General features: G+C 38.5%; 1 protein-coding gene across 7 annotated transcripts in view; it reads right to left on the reverse strand.

Annotated features, from left to right (window-relative positions):
- The window catches only part of PPFIA2 (PTPRF interacting protein alpha 2), a 462,495-nt gene that overhangs the window by 111,197 nt on the left and 329,226 nt on the right, over positions 1-22,072 (reverse strand). For all 7 annotated transcript variants that reach the window (XM_059683716.1, XM_059683713.1, XM_059683711.1 and 4 more), the window contains one exon: positions 11,323-11,439. In XM_059683716.1, coding sequence (XP_059539699.1) covers positions 11,323-11,439 — 117 coding nt within the window. The remainder of the gene's footprint in view (positions 1-11,322; positions 11,440-22,072) is intronic.

The raw sequence follows: 22,072 nt of genomic DNA on the forward strand, positions 1-22,072 counted from the left end.
TCATTCACTGGGCCTCTAGTATATTAGAAGTAATATTACATTTATGTAACAGTATATTATCTATCTATATAAAAGCCTAATATGCTAAGTGTCTGACCGATCAGTCGATCACTCAGTCAACCACTAGACCAATCACTATGATGTGCACTGACCACCAGGAGGCAGATGCTCCAACCAGTAAGCTAGCTTGCTGCTAGGGTCCAGCCGATCGGGATTCGGCAAGATGGGCCAGACACGACTGGAGCCCTCCTGTGGTCTCTCCCCAGCCTCTAAAATATTTCTTGTAATTAATTTCCTTTCAATGTGCATGAATTCATGCACTGGGCCTCTAGATATTAAATAATAAGTAAGGGGATAGAAAACATGTAATATTTTTACTCAAGATCCTGTGTGCATCTGCAAGTTTTATTTTCAATGACACTCAGATGAAGAACTGATGCAACATTTTCTTTTAAAGAAGGTTGTCCCCACTGTGAATATGACTTAGCTAGAACAAAAGTATAGAAAAGTCTTGATCTCTATATTGCTATCAAAGTAAAAGTCATGAGTGCACACAACCTATGGAAAGAAGATTGAAACGAATTAAATACTTTGAAATTGACTTTTCCCTTTCTGACGGGGCTGCTAGTGTGACCCATGTCTTCAAAAGCATGCCTACAGCCTAGCCACATTGAAGAAGTTCTGTGGTAAAAACAGTGCAACAATTAGACAGAAATGGTGCTTAGAGAAAAAGAGCCCAACCAAGTTGAACTAACAAAATAAGAAACAACAAAAAAGTACAATCAATTCCACTATAATGCTTGTTTGGAAAATATAAATTTGTTCCAACACAGTAGATATATTAAGAAACAATTTGAACATACGTAAATTATGTGTCCTCTTATACATTGTTTCATCTCTGAGGATCACTGGCTAAATACAGAAAACTGCATCTACCTGAACAAATCAATGTAGAAATACACAGAATACACACATGTACCTTCCCCAAACATCTAGCACTGACCTCAGTTCACTGTGTGGTTAAAGACAAACACTCTGAATCTGTGTTGTAAATTTCTGTCTGATTTCGGATACCCCTCCTGCCACCATCACACAATAACTCACAGCTATAACCTTTCCGTCACCCATTCCATCAGCAAACTTCAGGTCTTTTCAAGGTAAAGAGGTCTATTTATCATAGTATTTATGCTGTTATTGACCATGTAACACATGTAAAACTGCTACCATTTTTATTAGTTTTATATCTCTTTTTTATGTCACTGGCAAAGTTTTTAATGTGTGCTGCAAGTCATTTTTACTCCATAGTCCTGTGATTTTAATTGTGCAATTTGTACAGTTCATGAAATCATTTAGGAATGAGCAAAGGGTATACTGAATGTCTATACATTATGTCTTTGAACCACATGTGAATCTACATGATCTCAAAATAAAAAGTTTAATTAAAAAAAATGTTATGTCCCTGGCTGGGTAGCTCAGTTGCTTAGAGTGTCATCCTGATATGCCAAGATTGTGGGTTCTATCCCCGATCAGGGCACAAACATGAAACAACCAACAAACGCATAAATAAGTAGAACAACAAGTCTGTAATTCTATTCTCTCTCTCTCTCTCTCTCTCTCTCTCTCTCTCTCTAATTAAAAAAAAAAAAGAGCAACTGACTACAGGAGAAAAGGGGGAGAGCAGAAAACAAACAACGTAAAAACAGTGAGAAAGCCCTATCCAGTTTTGCTCAGTGGCTAGAGCATCGGCCTGTAGACTGAAGGGTCCCGGGTTTGACTTGGTCACGGGCACATACTCAGGTTGTGGACTCAATCCTCATTAGGGGGCTGACCTGTGGCAGGGCCACAAACAAGTCCCAGCCTGGAGGGCAGAGCTCTCCTAGCATAATTAAGCCTGACCTTGTATCCCTCCCTCATTCCTTCCTAAGTAGCTAATGGGCTGTGGGAGGTGCAGCAAGTGTTGCCAAAATAAGAACATTTGTATACATGTTAATCTACCCTTGTTTTAATCAGACTATAAAATAAAGTGTCTGCTTACAGGCTGGGTCTTTTGCCTCCTCATCCAGGCACAGGAGATCCACTGAGCCCCAGCTATATTCTCTTGTCTGTCTTTTCTTCAATCCTTCACCACCCCTCCTCAGGTTCACAGCAAGGGAAGCCTGGGTCCTGGGTGCCTGCTGGTGGCCAGAGGGAAGGCCGGGTTCCAGGTGCCAGAGGGAAGCTGTTGCCAGCAGCCGGGGAAAGGAAGGCCTACTCTTGCATGAATTTCGTGCATTGGGCCTCAGGTATATAATAAAAGGCCAATATGCAAATTGACTGAACAGTGGAATGACTGGTCACTATGAAACACACTGACCACCAGGGGACAGATGCTCAATGCAGGAGCTGCCCTCTGGTGGTCAGTGCACTCCCACAGGAGGAGTGCTGCTCAGCCAGAATCTGGACTCATGGCTGGCGAGCACAGCGGTGGTGGTGGGAGCCTCTCTTGTCTCTGCAGTAGTGCTAAGGATGTCCAACTGCTGGCTTAGGCCCACTCCCTGTGGACTGCGGGAGGGTGCAGGCCAGGCTGAGGGAACCCCCTGAGTGCACAAATTTCATGCACTGGGCCTCTAGCATATATATATTCACATATATTCAGATATATTCATATTCAACAAATATTTGTTCAGTGCAACTGAATGATGTTCATTTTCTAATTAGGAAAATGGTTATTCCAATTCTGTGCACCTGAGATCCATTAAAATCTTTAAAAACTGCATATTTTTTGATGGGCTCAAGGTAAGAACAATTTTAACCAAATATAAACAGCAATCAGGCAACTAAAATAAAACACTTTTAAAATGCTAACCTCCTTAATTGCTTTAAAGAACAGTTGTGTACTGAATATTTTTTACACCATTTTGAAATTTGGTACTTCTCCATGGGAAAATTTTCAAATTCAAAATTTTTTCTGAACTGTTTATGAATCTATTGTTTACAAATGTGTAATATTTCATCTGTTCAAATCACCTTAAATATATTTTATAGTAAGCTGAATATGTTTTCATAATCTCAAAGTAAGAAGGCCATATAAAAACTGATTTTTATCTTAGAGAAAGAATATATAACTTTATTATTATTACTATTATTATTATCACTATTATTATTCCTCATCCAAGGATATGTTCTTACTGATTTTAGAGAGAGCTAAAAGAAGGGGGAGGGGTGGAGAGAGAGAGAAACATCAATGTATGAGAGAAACATCAGAAAAAGGTGGGGCCAAAGAGTAGAACTTAGTAATTCATCTTATTTTATGCCAACATTTCTGTTGAAGTTTGTTGTCTCACAAAATTGAAGAGTTCACAGGCATAGGTGGTAAGTGGAAGCAAAGTTTATTAAGAGATAGAATGACTCTCTGTAGCAGGCAGGGAGCAGGCCCAAAGTGGGTTGCCTGTTAAGCTTTGTCTAGGTGTAGATAAATACTTTGCTAGCTTCTCATTGGTTATTTCAAATAATTCTGCCTTAGCACCATCCTTAGAATTGGTTATATGCCTCACTGCCTTGTGACTGGTTATCTGCAAGCTGCCTGCCTTAATAACATCCACACATTTTTAAAAAATATATTTTATTGATTTTTTACAGAGAAGAAGGGAGAGGGAAAGAGAGTGAGAAACATCGATGAGAGAGAAACACCAATCAGCTGCCTCCTGTACACTCCCTACTGGTATGTGCCCGCAACCAAGGTACATGCTCTTGACCAGAATCAAACCTGGGACCCTTGAGTCTGCAGGCCGAAGCTCTATCCACTGAGCCAAACTGTAGGGCCATCCATACATTTTAAAGCTCAAGTCTCCAGCCACCTTTCTTTCCCTGCCCAGCTGGGTTGCCTTAGTAACTCCCTCCTAGCTGGCTCTAGTTCTCCCTGTCCAGTGGTGTTCAGTTCTAGGTCATTTTGTCAGTGATTTTTCTCATCAAGCCACTTTCTGCCCATGTCTGCAAAACTCCACTTCCACTTCCCCATCTCTAACTTCCTAGCCCTCTTCTATCTCCTCATTACTATTAATTAAATTCAGATATTAAAGGCACAGGTATACTGAAAACTTACCAGCATTTAGGGATAAACAATGAGCAGTGCCATTCCATTTCCAAAAATAATTCTATAAAATCTTATGGTTAGAGATGAATTATTGTTTGGTCAAAGAACTTACACTAAAAGTCGCAATCATTAACATAAAGAACCTGGCACTAAAAATTATTTGTAGGATTTGAATGAATCTATAAAATGGGAAAGTTTTGTAAAGTACATTTTATTCTGTGAGGAGAAGAGAAATGTAGTACTAAATAAATGTAGGACCAAAAAAACCAAAACAAAACAAACCAACAAAAAACACCACAAATTGAAACAAAGAAAGTATTTATAGGCATACAAATAAAAGTGAAAAACTAGAGCTGATAGTTCATTATAAATTTTATGAGCATAAGCAATGTATTAAGGTGAAAGAAATGTATATATAGAATTAAGGGCCAAATCAAGTAGGGATTCTATAGGCCAATAATAAAGTCTAATTGTGAATATGTGAATAAGTCCTAGACCAGGCATTGACCTAGGGAAGGACTTTGGAACACTCCTGCCAATATGATGTTCTAACAAGTATTTCCTTTCATTCTAAGAGATTGTTATGTTATGTCCCTTATTTTACTTAAAATCCTTAAGTTTGAATTACCTCCAAATCCCTAAGTAAGACTATATCATTCATTAGAATAATGACAAGTAGCAATACTAGCTAACATTTATTGAGTACTTGCTTATCCAAGAATATATTGCTGGTAATTTTTGGCTATCAGTATGGATGGGTTTTCACATTACTCCATTTTGTTAACATTTATTAAGTTCTGACCTAAACCGGCAGTTGGACATCCCCCGAAGGGTCCTGGATTGGAGAGGGTGCAGGCTGGGCTGAGGGGGACACCCCCCCCCCCCGCCATGCATGAATTTCGTGCACTGGGCTTCTAGTCAATGTATAATTTCCTTTGTTCCCATAAACTTCTTATCTTGCAGAAAGGAGCACACAGGGCTAAAGCAAGGCTCCATAAGGTGTGGGCCTAGAGCAGTGATGGCGAACCTATGACACGCGTGTCAGAGGTGACACACGAACTCAGTTTTTTGGTTGATTTTTCTTTGTTAAATGGCATTTCAACATATAAAATAAATACCAAAAATATAAGTCTTTGTTTTACTATGGTTGCAAAGATAAAAAAATTTGTATATGTGACACGGCACCAGAGTTAAGTTAGGATTTTTCAAAATGCTGACACGCCGAGCTCAAAAGGTTCGCCATCACTGGCCTAGAGCATGGGCCTCTTGCCCAGGTGTAAGAGCTATATTCATAGTGGTCAAAAATCTTGAATGCCACTGACTTGGAGAATTGGTTCAAAGTAAAATTAATGAGAGAAGTTGTGGGAAATATTAATGAATTTTCTTAAAAAGCATACTCTTGTATGTAATAAAATAATCCACTCTAATAAACAAATAAATATGTATAATTATGAAATAATAAATGACTGGAAACAATCAGATTGGGTTAGAGAGACATTTCTTTAAATCATCAAACACCTCGAGAAATCAACCTGGCATGAGGGAATGTGAGAGCACACTATTGTCTGGAAGTGAGCAGACAAGGGTCCTATAATATTAATATCTATAAAATTAATAAAAGAAACATCTCTACCTACTTGGGCAATCTGATATGTGAAAAAATGACAAATCCACATGAAATTGTAATGCCACTGATTGTTCAAAAAGTATTTAATCAGGATGCTTCCATGTTTAAAATTCCATGTGTTTCCGTTGCTTTGAGAATAAAATCAGGCTCCTTGCTCAGCCCATGTGGCTCAATGGTTGAGCATCAATCTATGAACCAGGAGGTCATGGTTTGATTTTTGGTCAGGGCACAAGCCCAGGCTGCAGGCTCAATCCCCAGTGTGGGGTGTGCAGGAGGCAGACAATGAATGATTCTCTCTCATCATTGATGTTTCTCTCTCTCTCCCTCTCCCTTCCTCTCTGAAATCAATAAAAATATATTTTTAAAAATTGGGATCCTTACCACAGCCTACAAGAAGTTAAAGGATCTGGCCCTTCTCACTGCTGTTCTGTGCCCTGCTGCTCTCTCCCCTGACCACTAGGCTTCAGTACCTTGTCACCTTTCCTTCCAGAGAATGTGCCAAAGAAGCTCTTTCCTATCCTTGGTGTACCGTGTCCACTGTGCTTCCCTTGCCTCAGAAACTCTAAGCTTAAAGTCCCAGGTGAAACCTCAACGTGGTTCTAAAGAAAGTTCTTCCTTGCCATGACTATTTAACGTCTTCCCCCACTCACCTTGGTTCACATTCACTGCTTTTTGAAAAACATTTTTTCTTTTTACCTTTTGACCCACTTTAACCATTTATATGTATTTAATTGCTGCCAGTGTCCTCATCTGTCTTGTTCATTACTCTGGCCTACCTAGAACAGGACCTACTTCCTAGCACCTTTAATAAGATCGTCACAAAATACTTATTAAAAAATGAATGCACATGAAAGCCCATATTATGAAATACTAGAACTACACGACTTAATGCCTGTAATCATGTGCCAGGATTTTTGTCATTCATTGTTAGTGTTTCTATTCCTTGCAGCAAAGCTGTAAGTTACGCGTGTGTATTTCCTGCAACTGTTGCTCAGGGAGGAAGCCTACCGTCACATGCACACTGTTAGGAATTGGCAGAAGTGGAATTTGCATCCAGGTCCAAACAAATCAGTGTTCCACACTGTCTCTATGACACCCCCAATCAGAAATAATTGGTCTCTTCTTTAAGCTGTAGAATCATTTTGACTCCACTTTACCATCTTCTGTAATATTTTTTTTTGGGGGGGGCATATTTATGTTTCATTCCAGTTTCCTAGTGAATTTATTACAAGGACTATGTCTCCTGAGTCGCCATCACTGTCTAACATTCTGCTTATCCACGTCACTTAGCAAACATTTACAGCAGGAAAAAATAGTTGGAAGTGCAGACTATACGATCATGGAGCATTATCTCTATGAGAGTAGAATGTTTCTTGAAAAACAAAAACCAAAACCAAACACTGACAAATTAACCGACCTCTAGAAAGCAACAGAAAGAAAGCTCTTGAGCTCAGTCTGAACTCCTAATGAGGTAAAATTTTGTGTTCTGAAAATTTTGATTACCCTAGGAATATTTATGCTCTTCTAGAACAACTGATTAAAAACATTTGCGCTTGTTTCAGTTCGGCTTATATTTTCTTTTCATTTTTTGTTTCGAAAATGTTAATGATTACACAACTTTTCTACGAGTAATAGGCCTGTTTCAGAGTGTGCTCTTATAAGACTATTTTTATCAACTACTTTGTCAGCAGGGTTCTCAAGCCACACACATAAAATATCTCCTGTGGCTAATAACCCACACAGACTAGTAAGTTAATTACTAGTAACTGAATTAATTTGTAACTTAGTTACAATTTAAGTTACGTTACTGCCCTAAACAAAGGGTAATCCATGTGACTAGGATTTACAAGTCACTTTCTGACTGTTCCATAGTACCTCACCATAGTTTGTCATTTCCCCCTCAATAACCATTTTGTAATTTACACACTAATGCAACAATCATCCTACACCGATAAATTTCATTGCATAGACACTCCCCCAAAATAATATGATCTTTTTCTTTGTTTGAATATACCTCTAGAGCAGTTCTCAGTTAAAAACTAAGTGTTAGGATTTAAATGACAATGCTATGGTATTTGTTATTCAATGATATCGATATAGTTTAAATAATCATGTTATAGGGAATAATTTTGAAAAGATGCTTTACAATGTGATATGCGTGCAATTGAGGAGTATTTACTTAAGGATGATAAAGTAATAATTAGGATATTATTTCATATTTTATTAAGAAATGTCAGCAGTTAGGAAATGAATAAGTTCTGAGGATATAATATACAACATGGCTATTATAGCTAGCAATAATGTATTGTATGCTTGAAAATTGCTAAAAGAATAGATCTTAAATATCCTCATCCCCCTCCCTACACAAAAGATAACTATGTGAGGTAGTGAATGTGTTAACTAACCTTATTGTGATCATTTTACAGTTCATCCATTACCAAATCATTACATTGTACATCTTAAGTGTACACAATGTTATACATTAATTATATCACAATAAAGTTGAGAAAAGGTCAGGCAAGGAAGTGTAATAAAAATGAATCTTTTGGAGAGCTTTCTTGAATCATCTCAGGTGTCATATAAACTAAAACACAGTTTACTTTTAAATTTAAAAAGTATGTACACATGACATATTTTAGCTTCACTTGGAGGATAGGGGTATAATATATTAAATAATATTAGTATATCATTATTCCAAAGCATTTAAAAATCATCCTTCTTCCTAGCCGGCATGGCTCAGTGGTTGAGCATCGACCTATGAACTAGGAGGTCCTGATTTGATTCCCGGTCAGGGCACATGCCCAGGTTGTGGGCTTGTGCAGGAGATAGCCAGTCAATGATTCTCTCTCATCACTGAAGTTTTTATATCTTTCTCCCTCTCTTTTCCTCTCTGAAATCAACAAAAATATTAAAAAATAAAATAATTTTTAAAAAGATTGAGTGACTTTATTTCTGGGTTCTCTACAGCCCAAGTGTCCCTCAGTAGGAGAATGGATAAAACAGCTATGGTATAGGAACACAATGGAATACTACTTGGCCATAAAAAGGAAGAAAATGTTACCCTTTGCAACAGCATGGATGAACTTGTAAAACATTATACTAAGTGAAATAAGCCAGTCAAAGAAAGACAAGTACCATATAGTTTCACTCATATGTGGAATTTAATGAACAAACTGGTCTGCCTGGCAAAATTGAGACAAACTCACAGATAGAGAACAGGAAGACAGTTCTGGTAGGGGGATTGTTGGGGAGGGTGGAGGAATTGAGCAAAAAAGGAAAAAAAAGAGAGAGGACTCATGGAAATAGGCAACACTATGGTGATTGTGGGTGCGGGGAAGAGGAGGATATGAAAGAGGGCATATAAGTGATAAATGGTATTGGGAAAAATGAAATAAGAACTAATGGACAGGGATAACTAATGGACAGAGACTATGGTATGGTGAGTGCAGGGGGCTTGGAGGTGGACGGGAGTATAGGTGGGATAAATAGTGATGGAAACAATAAATAAAGAGGGGAAAAAAGAGTGGGTGAGATAGCAATGTCACAGAATTTCTCTACACTGGTTGAAATGCCTTCACAAAAAACTGGAAGGCAAAGAAAGTTAAAGACAAGTATTCAGAATCTTCCATACATACTCCTCTACCTATGGAGTCCACAAGACAAAACACCAGTTACACATAGGTCCTCGTCCTATTTCTGTAATGAATTTCTAAAATTTAATCTGACATGAATTCTTAATTCCATAACGCTTGGATATTTAGGATTAATATCTTAAACAATATTTGAAAAAACAATACTTGTATGAGTAACCCTCCTCTTCAGAAATACTAGAAGAATTCTTCAGCATCAAATAGTTTTATTTTAGTAGACAAGATGTCAAGGTTTTATGCCTTTGAAATGCATCTTTCTTTAATTCTAATCTGGGTGATTATAAATATAGCATTGTTACAGAAGACAATATTTTATAGGCTTCAAGAAAAAGACTAGATGACTATAAAGTCCATTTTCATATCCAAATGAGTGGGATTCTATTATTCTCTGAGGAAAGGGATAGCACTGTATTACTGATGACATGATTCAAATAAAACAGCAATAAAATAAAATTAAATAAATAAAATACATACAAAATAAATATAGTATTCATAAAATAAAATTAAACAGTAATAGAAAATTATAATGTTAGTTCCCTAAATTTAGTTTCATGTGCAAATGCCTTATTCTAAAGATGTTGGTGGTTTATTTACTGAATTAGTGTCAGTTCATTTATCTGATGGAAAGAGAGGTAATAGGTATTCAGATTTGAGATACAGCTTATAAAATCTAGCTGTCAGATTATAGTTTATTTTAATATTTATTTTAAGATCTATAAAATACATGGATAAAGCTTAAAATAATGAAACCTTAAATAAAGGGCTGTTTGCTTTATAACCACAAGACTTGATGGAGGTCTCAGAAATCAGTCTGGTTTATTGGGCTTCCTTTGCTTTTTTACCTGAATTTGGAAACATAAGAAGTCCTTCCATTTATTTCAACTGGGTGAGTGAGGAAGTGCTCAATTTATCTTCTAGTAAAAAGTCTAGTGCTATTTGTTTTGTGGCTTTGTAATCTCTATGTTTTAAAACCTCTTGACATTTGCAATGGCACCAATTTATCTGCCTGATTCATGTGATCCTGATGATTAAAGAATTCCACCCAAAGATAAAACTTATTGAAGACAAAGATCAGGAGACTGCCTGAGCCTCATGCACAGGATGTGCACATTCACCTGATTCCAGACCCACCAGCAACGAACCTTCTTCCTCTTGCGCTGGATACAAGTGGTTCAGCACAGAAAAGGGCCAAGCAGGCTGCTGGTTTCCGTGGCCTGCGCTTAAGCCCCACCCAAACGGAGAATCACTCCCTTCCAAAAAAGCAGTAAAAATCCTATGACTTTAGATATTCTTTTATACAATTTATCATTAATAGGAGTACTGCCAAGGTCTTCCCAAACAGAAAATACTAAGTAAAATAAGAAATTACCAAAAAGTTTTTGTAGTGATAAATCATGGATTTTTGACAACTATTCAAATATCAGTTATAAATCAAAATTATTGTTCTTGTATTTTAAAAAGTCCTGGGTATATAATTATATATGATTGAATTATTTTTAAGAGAATCAAGTTAATAGTAAGTAATGAGACATTCATATATGTATAAGCATAAACACACATATTTTTTAAAAATTCTCATTCAAGAATATGTTTATTGCCTTTTAGAGAGAGAGGCAGAACCATTGATGCGTGAGAGAAACACCAATCCATAGATCAGTTGCCTCCTGTACACACCCCGATAGGGGACTAAAGCCAAAACCTGGGTATGTGCCTTGACCAGGAATTGAACCAACCACCTTTTGGTGTCCCTGACGATGCTGCAACCAAGTGAGCTACACTGGCCAGGGCATAAACACACACATATTTTTAAGAGAATCAAATTGAGAGCAATAAATGAAAAGGAATCATCATGAACTTTTGACAAAAAAATCAAAATGTATTAATTATTACATGGATTTTACATTGTATATTCCTGTCAAATGATGTCTAGCAAGTAAGCATTTCCATGTGAGAGCATGTTATGCGGGTTATACCTTTTCATGAACTTTCTGGCCAGGTTCCATCCCTTCAAGATGTTCTGATTCCGTGGATCCCTCACTTGATGCCATTTTCCTTTGTATATGAACATTTTGTTCACGCAAGGCAACAATCTGTAAAATAAAAAGACAGGCTTTTAAAGTCTAAAGAAGAACATAAAGTATAAAAAATTTGAATTTACTTGAATGTGGTTAAGAACTAATGAGCACAATCAGAAAATAAACATTGTTTTACTCATTATTATTTCAAAAATTGACTAGCATTTTGAATAACATTTATAATATTTATAGGAATGTGAAAATTTTCTTTAAAAATTTTCTTCTTGGAAAAGGTATCTATCAGGTTGGAGATGTACCTAAATAAAAAGTATGATCCATGTGTTGTTCAATCAGAAATTACCTTCAAAATTAATTTATGAAATGTGATAAAATTTGCATTGGTCTGTATTTTTAAAGCATAAAAGAAACATAAATGAAAAGATTGAAAGCTGAAGACTAATTATTAGCACAATCATTTACCCTAAGAAATAATGTATCTGCAATTTAAAAACTAACAAACACATAAGCTAGACTTAAATAGCTGTAGCACTATCATAAGTACTTAGAATTAAACTGGTCTCACTGTCTTATTTTAATGACCATTGTCTTAGCTCAGCTAGTCCAAATATAGTAGTTAATTAAAGAAAATCACCAAGCAATAATCATCAAATAAACAAAATATATAAATTAGTTGGGTGTTTGCACTGCTACCTGCCACTGCTGCAGTGCCCAGGGGGACCGTGATGTGTTCACAAGATCAAGTGAACTTGCCCATGCGTTCCAGCACTTGAACATATGGCATTTCATTTTCTAGGGGCATATCACCACACCACGAAGAACAACGATGTAAATGCCACTTCTTGAAGTACTGCAATCACTAAATGATTAGCCCCCTTGCTCCCATTCTTGCTCATCTACAATCTTTCTCAAAGCAGCCAGTTTCTTCTTTTAACTGTACATTAATATTGTGTCATTTCTCAGCTTTCTACAGAACCTCAATGTCTTCCCAACTTATTGAGTCTGCATTGAAATTTCTTAACAAGGTCTCTAACTTCCTACATGATCCCTTTGGCCACAATTACCTCCTTTCTGTCGCCTAAACGTACCAGACTCTTCCTTACCCAGAACTGAGAAACACGATCTTCCTGCCTGAACATCCTTCCCCAGCTCAGACCAGCCCGCACAATCCCAGCCTTCACAACTCAGCGGACACACCACTCGTCAGAGAAAACATGCCTTGCTGTCAAACACTTATTACAATATCCCTGTTTATTTTTGTGGGTGTTTCACTCATTAAAATATAATATTTTATTCCCTATTTACTCACTTGGCTTGTTTATTTAGCTAGCAGAAGAACTAATAATATCTCATGGGAAAATAATTTTCAAAGGAATGTCTTATTGGAAACATTTTCATATGAAGCAGCATCATATCATTATGTGCATAGCATTCAGTAAAAATGTGTTCAGTTACATAATGAATGAATATGGAAAAACAATGAGTGTATAAAACTAACTCATCTGGAAATAACAAAAGATAAAGATTTAAAGTGTTTGAGACATCCTTTCATGTTAGTGTAAATGGAGTAAATCAAAGGAAAACCAAAATGAAATAGCCCTGCATGTATCATTCTTATATAGGCAAGTTGTGCATACATTTTCAATCCACCGAAGGCCCGTGGAAATGTAGTCAGGAGACATTTCCACAATCACTTTAGCGGATCAACCATGACTTGTCAAGTGTTTGTTGACATTTGTTTCTAAGTGCCCACCATCCCTGCATATTCCTTTTGGTAACAACATCTCACATTTTCATTGGAGTTTCCGAATTTCCCTTTCAACTCTAATCCTAGAGGGACTGTCAGTCAAGGGGTCAGAGCTGATGGCAAATAGCTGGGCACATGGTCCAAGTCAGGGCAATTAGCATGTTCTTTGAGATGCTTCTGGCAGGGCTATGGGGGGAGATTCTCTCTGCTATGGAAGATAAGCTGGTAGGAGATGATCAGGGTGCTGTTTGCCATTATTGTAGTTCTGCCTGTGGAGAAAGCCAGGGGCTGAGATGGAGTCCTGATGAATGTTGCTGTTCCTGATTCTAGCTTTTTTTTCAACTTCTTTTGCCATTTTTTTTAATCATCCGTGGTTTCTCCTGACTTTTTTTTAAATTTTATTTTTCATTTACAGTTTACATTAAGTATTATTTTGTATTAGTTTCAGGCATATATACAGTGTAAGTGGTTAGATGATCATATACTTTATAAAGTGTTCCCCCTGATATTCCCAGTACCCACCTGGTACCATACATTGTGATCACAATAGTATTGACTATATCTATCTCTACCTCTGGCATTTCAGCAATAAAAGCCAAAAATTTCCCTTTTGTGTTCAAACTAGTTTGGATAGTTTTCTGTCACCTGCAACTAAAAGTGTCCTTGCCATGTACCTTGGTTGCAGGCTCGGTCCCCTACCCCAGACCAGATGAGTTCTGGAGGCAACCAATTGATGTGTCTCTCTCACATCCATGTCTCTCTCTCTCTCTCTCTCTCTCTCTCTCTCTCTCTCTCTCTCTCTCCCCTCCACATCCACCTCTCTCCCCTCCACTCTCTCTAAAAATATCAATGGAAAAATTATCCTTGGATGAGGACTAAAATAACAATAACAATGACAATAATAATAATAGTTATAATAATAAAAGTATCCTTGCAAATATAGCAGGGAACATGGAAGGCAACACAGCATATGGAATTGCTAAGAGGAGGTTTTGTAAAATTACTAATAGTTTACCAGGCACAATGGGAGAAAATTTTTCTTATATAAGAGCTCTGTGTGTTCCTAGTACTACGGCTTCACTATTTCTGTGCAAAAAGTATCAGGAGGAAGATGGAATTAGGACAGGAGACTGAAAAAACTAAAGCGGTTCAACTAAAGCTCTGGCCCCGGAGTGCTCCTATCTTTCTGGCATTCTGCTTGAGAAGCTCTGATCCCATGCAATGGACTTCTGCTGGTCTTTCAAGTCTGGAAAATTCCCCAGCTCCCATTCCTTGTTTCTACCAAACTCTCTCTGGGATTCTACCATGTCTTCCAACAGATGCTCTCCTATGCCCTGGTCTCTGAACAACTGTTTTCCCTGCCAACCTGGAGAGATTCATTCACTTCACAAATTTTCAGTGAGAACAGGCATTGGGGAAAAACAAATCAAGGGGAAAGAAGAAATTCTTGCCTTAACAAAACTTTAATTCTTGTTGGAGGAGAGAAACTATTAACAAAAATAAGTAGCATACATTTTTTAAAATATATTTTATTGATTTTGGTAGCATACAGTTTTAAATGGTGATAATTGCAAACTGTAAATGAAAGCAGGGGAGAGGTGCTGTGAGGTGTAGTTTCATTAGGAATTAGGTGCTTTCTGAGTGGAGACCTGAAGACACTGGACAAAGACAGCAATGTAGATATCGGAGAGAACTCTCCAGGCAGAGGGTGGGGAAGATGTAAATTCTTATTGAAAAAAGAGTTGAGATTCATGCAAATGTTTCAGTGAGTTCTTCAAATGATGTAAAATGTCTTTTCAAAAGGAAACTAAACACCAGTGAAAATCGATGCCTTAGATTACAGTGGTTCTCAACCTTCCTAATGCCGCGACCCTTTAATACAGTTCCTCATGTTGTGGTGACCCCCAACCATAAAATTATTTTCGTTGCTAAAATCGTACTGTAAATATCTGATATGCAGGATGTATTTAGGTGACCCCTGTGAAAGGGTCGTTCGACCCCCAAAGAGGTCGCGACCCACAGGTTGAGAACTGCTGCCTTAGAACTTGAGGTGTGAGGAAATATACAGAAACATGTGATTCTTTTTTTTAAAAAAGTGATTTTGGAGAAAATACAATTTATATTCCCAATTTTGAAATTTCTCAAGAGTTTAAGATGTATTACTCCATTTATTCAACAAGTACTCATTAATCACTGTTCTAAGTTTCAGACACAACCAGGAAAAAGGTAGATCAAGCAATAAGATTGCATTCTAACAAAAAAAGAAAAAAAAGAAAGAAAAAGAAGAAAATGCAGTAAGATAACAAAATAGCAATGAATTGTTAAATTCTTAAAATGTGCTTAAGATTGTGCTAAACACATTATAGAAATTTGCATCTTTAAAACAACTGTTTACCTGTACTATGCTTTCTAACCAAGTTTGAGATTTCTTCAAAGCAGACTTTGAGACATGTAATAATGGGCATGTAGTTTATTCATCCTTAAATAATCTTGAAAGGCCTTGATTGAGTCCTGGCCTCTTTAGGTGTAACTGACGATATGACCTTGTACACATTACTTAAACTGAAGTTCATGCTCCTCTGTTATGAAATAAGGGATAATAATACCTTTTAGTGTTTGTGCTATAAAGTACTTAGTCAACTTTGGTGTACCGTAAAACTTTGTTACATAATAGCAAAGACCTCCAGTCACCTCTTCAACTTTATCTTCCTATCCACACTGTGTTCTGGCTTATTGAAGGTATTGCATTCACACACACAGGAAATGCCATCTTGACTGAGTTTTTATTCACTTGGATTACCCTTTGTGAGGTGATAGGAAAAAAATATATATATGTATATGTATATACATACATACATACATACACATACACATACATATATATATGTTGGTCTCTGCCTCCAATATCTGGCATAACGTTCCTAAAACCCTTGTAAATTCCTACGTGATAAGAGCAGTGGGAGCATCTTTTGTTCCATTGAGGTGACTCTGGGTGTGTTCCTGGATGGAGGCTGGTCACCAGAAGACCTAAGCTATGATTGGAAGCTTGGCATTTTCAGTCCCATCTTCCATTCTCCAGAGAGGGGAGAGGGAGTGGAAACGGAGCTGTTTGATCATGCCTATGTAATGCCACCTCCATAAAAATCCCCAGAGTACAGGTGTCAGGGAACTTTCTGGTTGGTGATTAATCCATGTACTGGGAGGGTGATGTACCCCAATTTCACAGGGACAGAAGCTCTTGCACTCAGGATGCTTCCAGATATTGTCATATGTATCTCTTCATCTGGTTGTTCATTTGCATCCTTTAACATCTCCTTTAATAACATGTAAACATAAGTTGAAGCTGTTTTCCTGAGTCCTGTGAGCTGCTCTAACATATTCATCAAACCTAAGGAGGTTGAAAGAACCTCTGATTTAAAGCCAATTAGTCAGAGGCACAGGTGATAATTTGCACTTGCCATTGGCATCTAAAATGTGATGGGAGTAATCTTATGGGACTGAGCCCTGTGAGATCTGACACTGACTCCGAGTGGATAGTGTGAGAATTGAGTTCAATTGTAGGACACCCAGTAGCTGTCTCAGTGAATTGTTTGGTGGAGGACAAACTCCCACATACCTGGTATCAGAAGTGTTGTGGATGTGGGAGCAGTGCGAGATAAAGGAGAAAGATGGGAGGTAGACTGGGGGTTTTCCCTACATACCCTTCCTCCTTTTAACTGCCTTTTAGTCATCTTTTAACTCTTAGCTTCTACGTCACTCACTTTGGGATGGGTTCTGAGACCACCCTACCTTCCAGGAATTTAAGTTATGTAATCCCTTAGTATTCTCCAATGACTCATGTCATCCAAACATCACTCTCTATCACAATTGGCTGTTAGTTTTCTGACCGTCCATTTTGGCACTGAGTGCCTTGAGACCAGAAGCTATATCTGATTATTCATTCCCAGTTCTTAGGATAATAATGGCTGACAAATGGGAGGCACTCTAGAAATGTTATGAAGTGGTGGATGACAGCAAACCGTGTGAATAAAAAAGAGCTGTAGGAAGTTGGATAAATTGGATGGAAAAGTAATCAAGTGTTTATGCATGGAGAAGACAATTAGTCATCCGCATAGAAGACTATATAAACTTAAAGTATTTCCTAAAGTTTATATTACACGATCCAAGGTTAAAAGGGAGTTCTCAGCATAGAAGAATTGATTAAGGGAAATTAAGAAAGAAAGGAGCATGCCCTAACCAGTTTGGCTCAGTGGATAGAGCGTTGGCCTGCGGACTGAAAGTTCCCAGGTTCAATTCCGGTCAAGGGCATGTACCTCGGTTGTGGGCACACCCCAGTTGGGGGGTGTGCAGGAGGCAGCTGATCGATGTTTCTCTCTCATCGATGTTTCTAACTCTCTATCCCTCTTCCTTCCTCTCTGTAAAAAATCGATAAAATATATAAAAAAGAAAGAAAGAGAGAACGAAAAGAACATAGTCTTGTAGGATCATGGCAAAGCAGCTTAATGAAAGTCAGAAAGAGATAGGATGTAAATATAAAGCAGTAGGCAATTTCATTATGTCTTAAAATCCTTACAAGGATATTGTAGTCTAGTTAATGTGTTTCAGGTGCATTGAACTGCATGCTGTGTTTATACACATTAGATTTAGACTCGATTGACAACCGATGGAAAAATGGAATTCCAAGGGTGTCTAGGGATTTATGTCTGTTACCATAATTCTTAAAGTAGGATGAGAAAAGAAATGTAAATAAATTTAGTTTTTACTCCCCTCCCCACTTCTTCATTTTTGAAAATATTAATGTTCAGGACATTTTATGAAGTTAAGGAAAAAAGAAAAATAAGAGAGAGGAGTTTTGAAAATAAATTTGTTATTAAGAACTACTAGCAATAATAATAGCTGCTATCTCTTGAACATCTATGATATGCCACATACACGCAAAGCAGTTTGCATGTAATATCTCATGTAATCCTCCCAATAACCTTATACATTGGATATTGTTGTTTTTAATTTTACAAAAGGAAAAACTAGCATAGAGGAAATAAGTAATATACTTGAGGTCATAAGAAAAAGAAACTATGTAGGCAGATCTCCAAAACAGGTCTGATACCTTCAAAATTTATGTTTATAAGAATTACTCTATAATGCTATTTAAAAAAATAATAAAACAATTCACAGGATACACAATCCAAATATTTGTCTAGTCCTGCTGCTGTTCTGTGGACTGATAGCAGGGGAATTTACTTGCCCTGATTTGGCAAAATAATTTGGATACAGTTGGAAGATGTCTCCCACGATACCTAGGAAATAAAATCATGCTGTCTACATTACTTATCATTTTAAATTACAAATCTGTGTGTCACAGGCATTTCATTTTACCTTGAAAATTTCCCAACTACTTTTTAAAAAAATATATTTTATTGATTTTTTACAGAGAGGAAGGGAGAGGGTTAGAGAGTTAGAAACATCGATGAGAGAGAAACATCCATCAGCTGCCTCCTGCACACTCCCCAATGGGGATGTGCAAGCAACCAAGGTACATGCCCTTGACCGGAATAGAACCTGGGACCCTTGAGCCCGCAGGCTGACGTTCTATCCACTGAGCCAAACCGGTTAGGGCCCAACTACTTTTAAAAATAAATCATATCTAGGCCTCATGTTAATTCTCCAAGGATCTGCATTCTGAGGTCTTCAGGTTCATTTTTGCTTTTCCCTACTTAACAATGACTTTAAGACAGTGCCCGCATTTAATTAACAAAGATTATTTTCATCTATTTTCACCCCAAGTTCAATTAACAATTCCAAGAGTGAGACTCACAGAAGTCTCACCATACCAACACATAATTTGCTTCTGCACACATACTTATTTTAATTAAGCTGAATTCATGCTTAGATTACACTGAGGTTGCAATATAAAAACAAAAACAAAAAAAGCAACTAGAACAGAAGGGATTTACAATTTCCACTTAAGTAACTCTCCAGCCACAATAGTTTGGATTTGTATACTTATCCATTAATTGGGAAACTATAAAAATTGAGAAATAAGGCGCACTTTGGAAAGCAGGGAATACTCTTTGCTTTATGCCATCAAGGCTTAGGAAAGCTTCCCTAGGAATGCTCTACTTTGGGATGGTGGGGAAACCTCTAAAAGTCTTTTCCGGCTCTGATCATGGAGTGGTGGTGAGGACCACTTCCGGTTTGACTCTGCTGGCTATGAATCCATTTTTGTTCAAATAAACTCAAATTTTTTAATATGCTTCTGTTTATCTTGAAACATGTCTCACAGTGGAAAAAATGGGACTTATTAAAGGTATGGGTTATTATAAATGGCATCTTGGCATAGAATAGAGGCTTCCTTCATGATGTTCCCCACTATCACTCCCCCAGGCCCCTAAACCTCTGATTTGACTTGGCCTTCACCTAAGGGCAGAACAACTGACTGTAGTATTTATCTCACCCCCTCAAAAAAAAAAAAAAAAAAAAAAAAAAAAGCAAGAATAAGGAGTCCAAGTTATTCCGAGAGTCACAGCAAATTTAATAGTTCAATGGGCCCAGAAATAATCAGTTCAGAGTGGCTCTATGAATGAGTCCCTTTCTTCAGTTTCAATAAATGTTTATTTTTTATGAAATATCTTAAGACAGGAATATGTTTCTACTTTCATTGCTTTATATATAGGAAGTATTAAAATGCTTTGAGAAAATGCTGATTATGAAATTAATAATAATTATTAATAATAATAAAGGTAAACCTTTGTAATACTAATCATGTCTCTGTCATCTGCTTATTCAAGTGAGATTTATCCACTGTCAGGAATTTTTGGATGTTTTAGAATGAAAGTTCTGCTCTCAAAATTTAAACATGCTACATTTCTATCAATAAATACTGTACTTTTTTTAAAGTCACATTTGATTTAATCTCTCTTATCTGAGTATTAACCATACTCTACCCTGCTTAGCCTCTGAGATCAGACAAGAGATTTGGTGCATTCGGGGGGCTGAGGGGGGGGGGCGGGTGGAGGTGATGGGGAAATCAAGAGTTGTTGCTCAAATTATATAAAGTTTCAGTTATGTGAGATGAATGAGTTCGAGAGATCTATTATACAACATACTAAGGTTAAGAAAAATTAATGAGACCAGATCAACAAAAGAACACAACATTTTTGGAGGTGAAGGAAAAGTTTAGTACTTTGATTGTGGTGATGTTATAATGAGTGTATGCACATGTCCAAACTAAAAAAAAAGTGCATATTACATATGTGAAAAGTTGTATATCAATTATATCTCAATATCACTTATAAAAAGAGATGGCCAAGCATCCTATCTAATAAAAGAGAAACATGGTAATTAGTGTAGACCGCTACCCTTCCCATTGGCTAATCAAGGTGATATGCAAATTAACTGCCAGCCAAGATGGCAGTTAACCGCCAACAAAGATGGCGGCTAATTTGCATACATAGGCGAATGATGGGAGGCAAAAGGGGAAAGACAGAAGAATGGTGGCAGTCAAGAGCTGGGGGGCGGGCAAAGGCAGTGATCGCCATCAGAAAGCCCAGCAGGCCAGGCCAGGCGACACCCCCCGCAGGGGTGCCGGTGATCGCCATGGCGATGGGAGGAAGAGAGAGCCGGGGTGTAGGACCACTGGGGCCAGGGGTGCCGACTGGCCTGCGTCCCCCTGATCTACAATGGTGAAAAAAGGGGCAGGGTCCCAGGCACAGCGGCACCCCGGCACCCGGTGTCCCTGTGCCTGCGGCCCGGATATGCGATCAGGAAGGGAGGGGCTGGGCAGCAGGCACGGCAGCATCCCGGGCACCGGGTGCAGGCCCAGGGTGCAGCCTGCCTGCGGCCCTCTGATCTGCAATAGCAAAGGTAGGGGCGGGGCCACAGGCATGGCGGCACCCAGGGGACTGGGTACTGAGGTGCCTGTGGTCCCCTGATCTGAGATCAGGAAGTGAGGGGCGGGGCCACAGGCAGGGGAGATCGGGGCTGGTGGGGCGACCAAAGAGGTCAGCCAGCACTCAGCCCCCAACTGGCTCTCTCTGGGAGTCTGGATCGATCAGAGGGGCTCTCCCTGGGAACCCGGAAATCCACCTCCCAGGGCAACTGCGCAGAAACCAAGCCCGGTGAGCCATGGAGAGGGCGACCTACCTGGAGGCCACGCAGCTTTAATAGTTGAAGTCGCCCTGGATGGAGGACTGGGGGTAGCAGGGATCAGAGTCGGCCAAGTCAGCCATGGAACCCCGGGTCCCCACCGAATGACTAGAGCACATGGACTTCAATGGTCTTTGGTCACTTGCTGAGCAGCAGTCAGCCTGGACCAGGAATCAAACCCAAAACCTGACAATGGAACCAAACCTTTGCTGTGGCAGAGGAGCTCTGACCCACAGCAGGGGCCAGGGCACACCAGAGGGATTTTGTTGAGGGGCCCTGACAGGCAGCACCCTGAGCAGTGGGTTAGAACCTCCTCCAGGTTGGATCCCTGGTCACGGCACAGACAAGAAGCAACCAAAGAGAGCATAGTAAGTGGAACAACACACTGATGTTTCTCTCGCTCCCTTCCTCTCTCTAAAATAATCAATCAATAAAAATGAAAATAAAAAATAAACCCTCTGGCCCTAACCAGTTTGGCTCGGTGGATAGAGCATCCGCCTGTGGACTGAGGGGTCCCGGGTTCAGTTCTGGTCAAGGGCATATACCTTTGTTGCGGGCACATTCCCAGTAGGGGGTGTGCAGGAGGCAGTTGATCAATGTTTCTCTCTCATTGATGTTTCTCACTCTCTATCCCTCTACCTTCCTCTCTGTAAAAATCAATAAAATATATTTAAAAAAAATAAAAATAAACCCTCTGGCTTGAGGAGTTGCTAAAACAGTTAGAAAGCAAAGTCTCATCCCTTCCCGTTCATTCAACAAATACTTCATATGCTCCTTCAATAATCACCCTGGGAATGG

Source organism: Myotis daubentonii, chromosome 2 (assembly GCF_963259705.1).
Source record: "Myotis daubentonii chromosome 2, mMyoDau2.1, whole genome shotgun sequence".
In the NCBI taxonomy this organism is placed as follows: Eukaryota; Metazoa; Chordata; class Mammalia; order Chiroptera; family Vespertilionidae; genus Myotis; species Myotis daubentonii.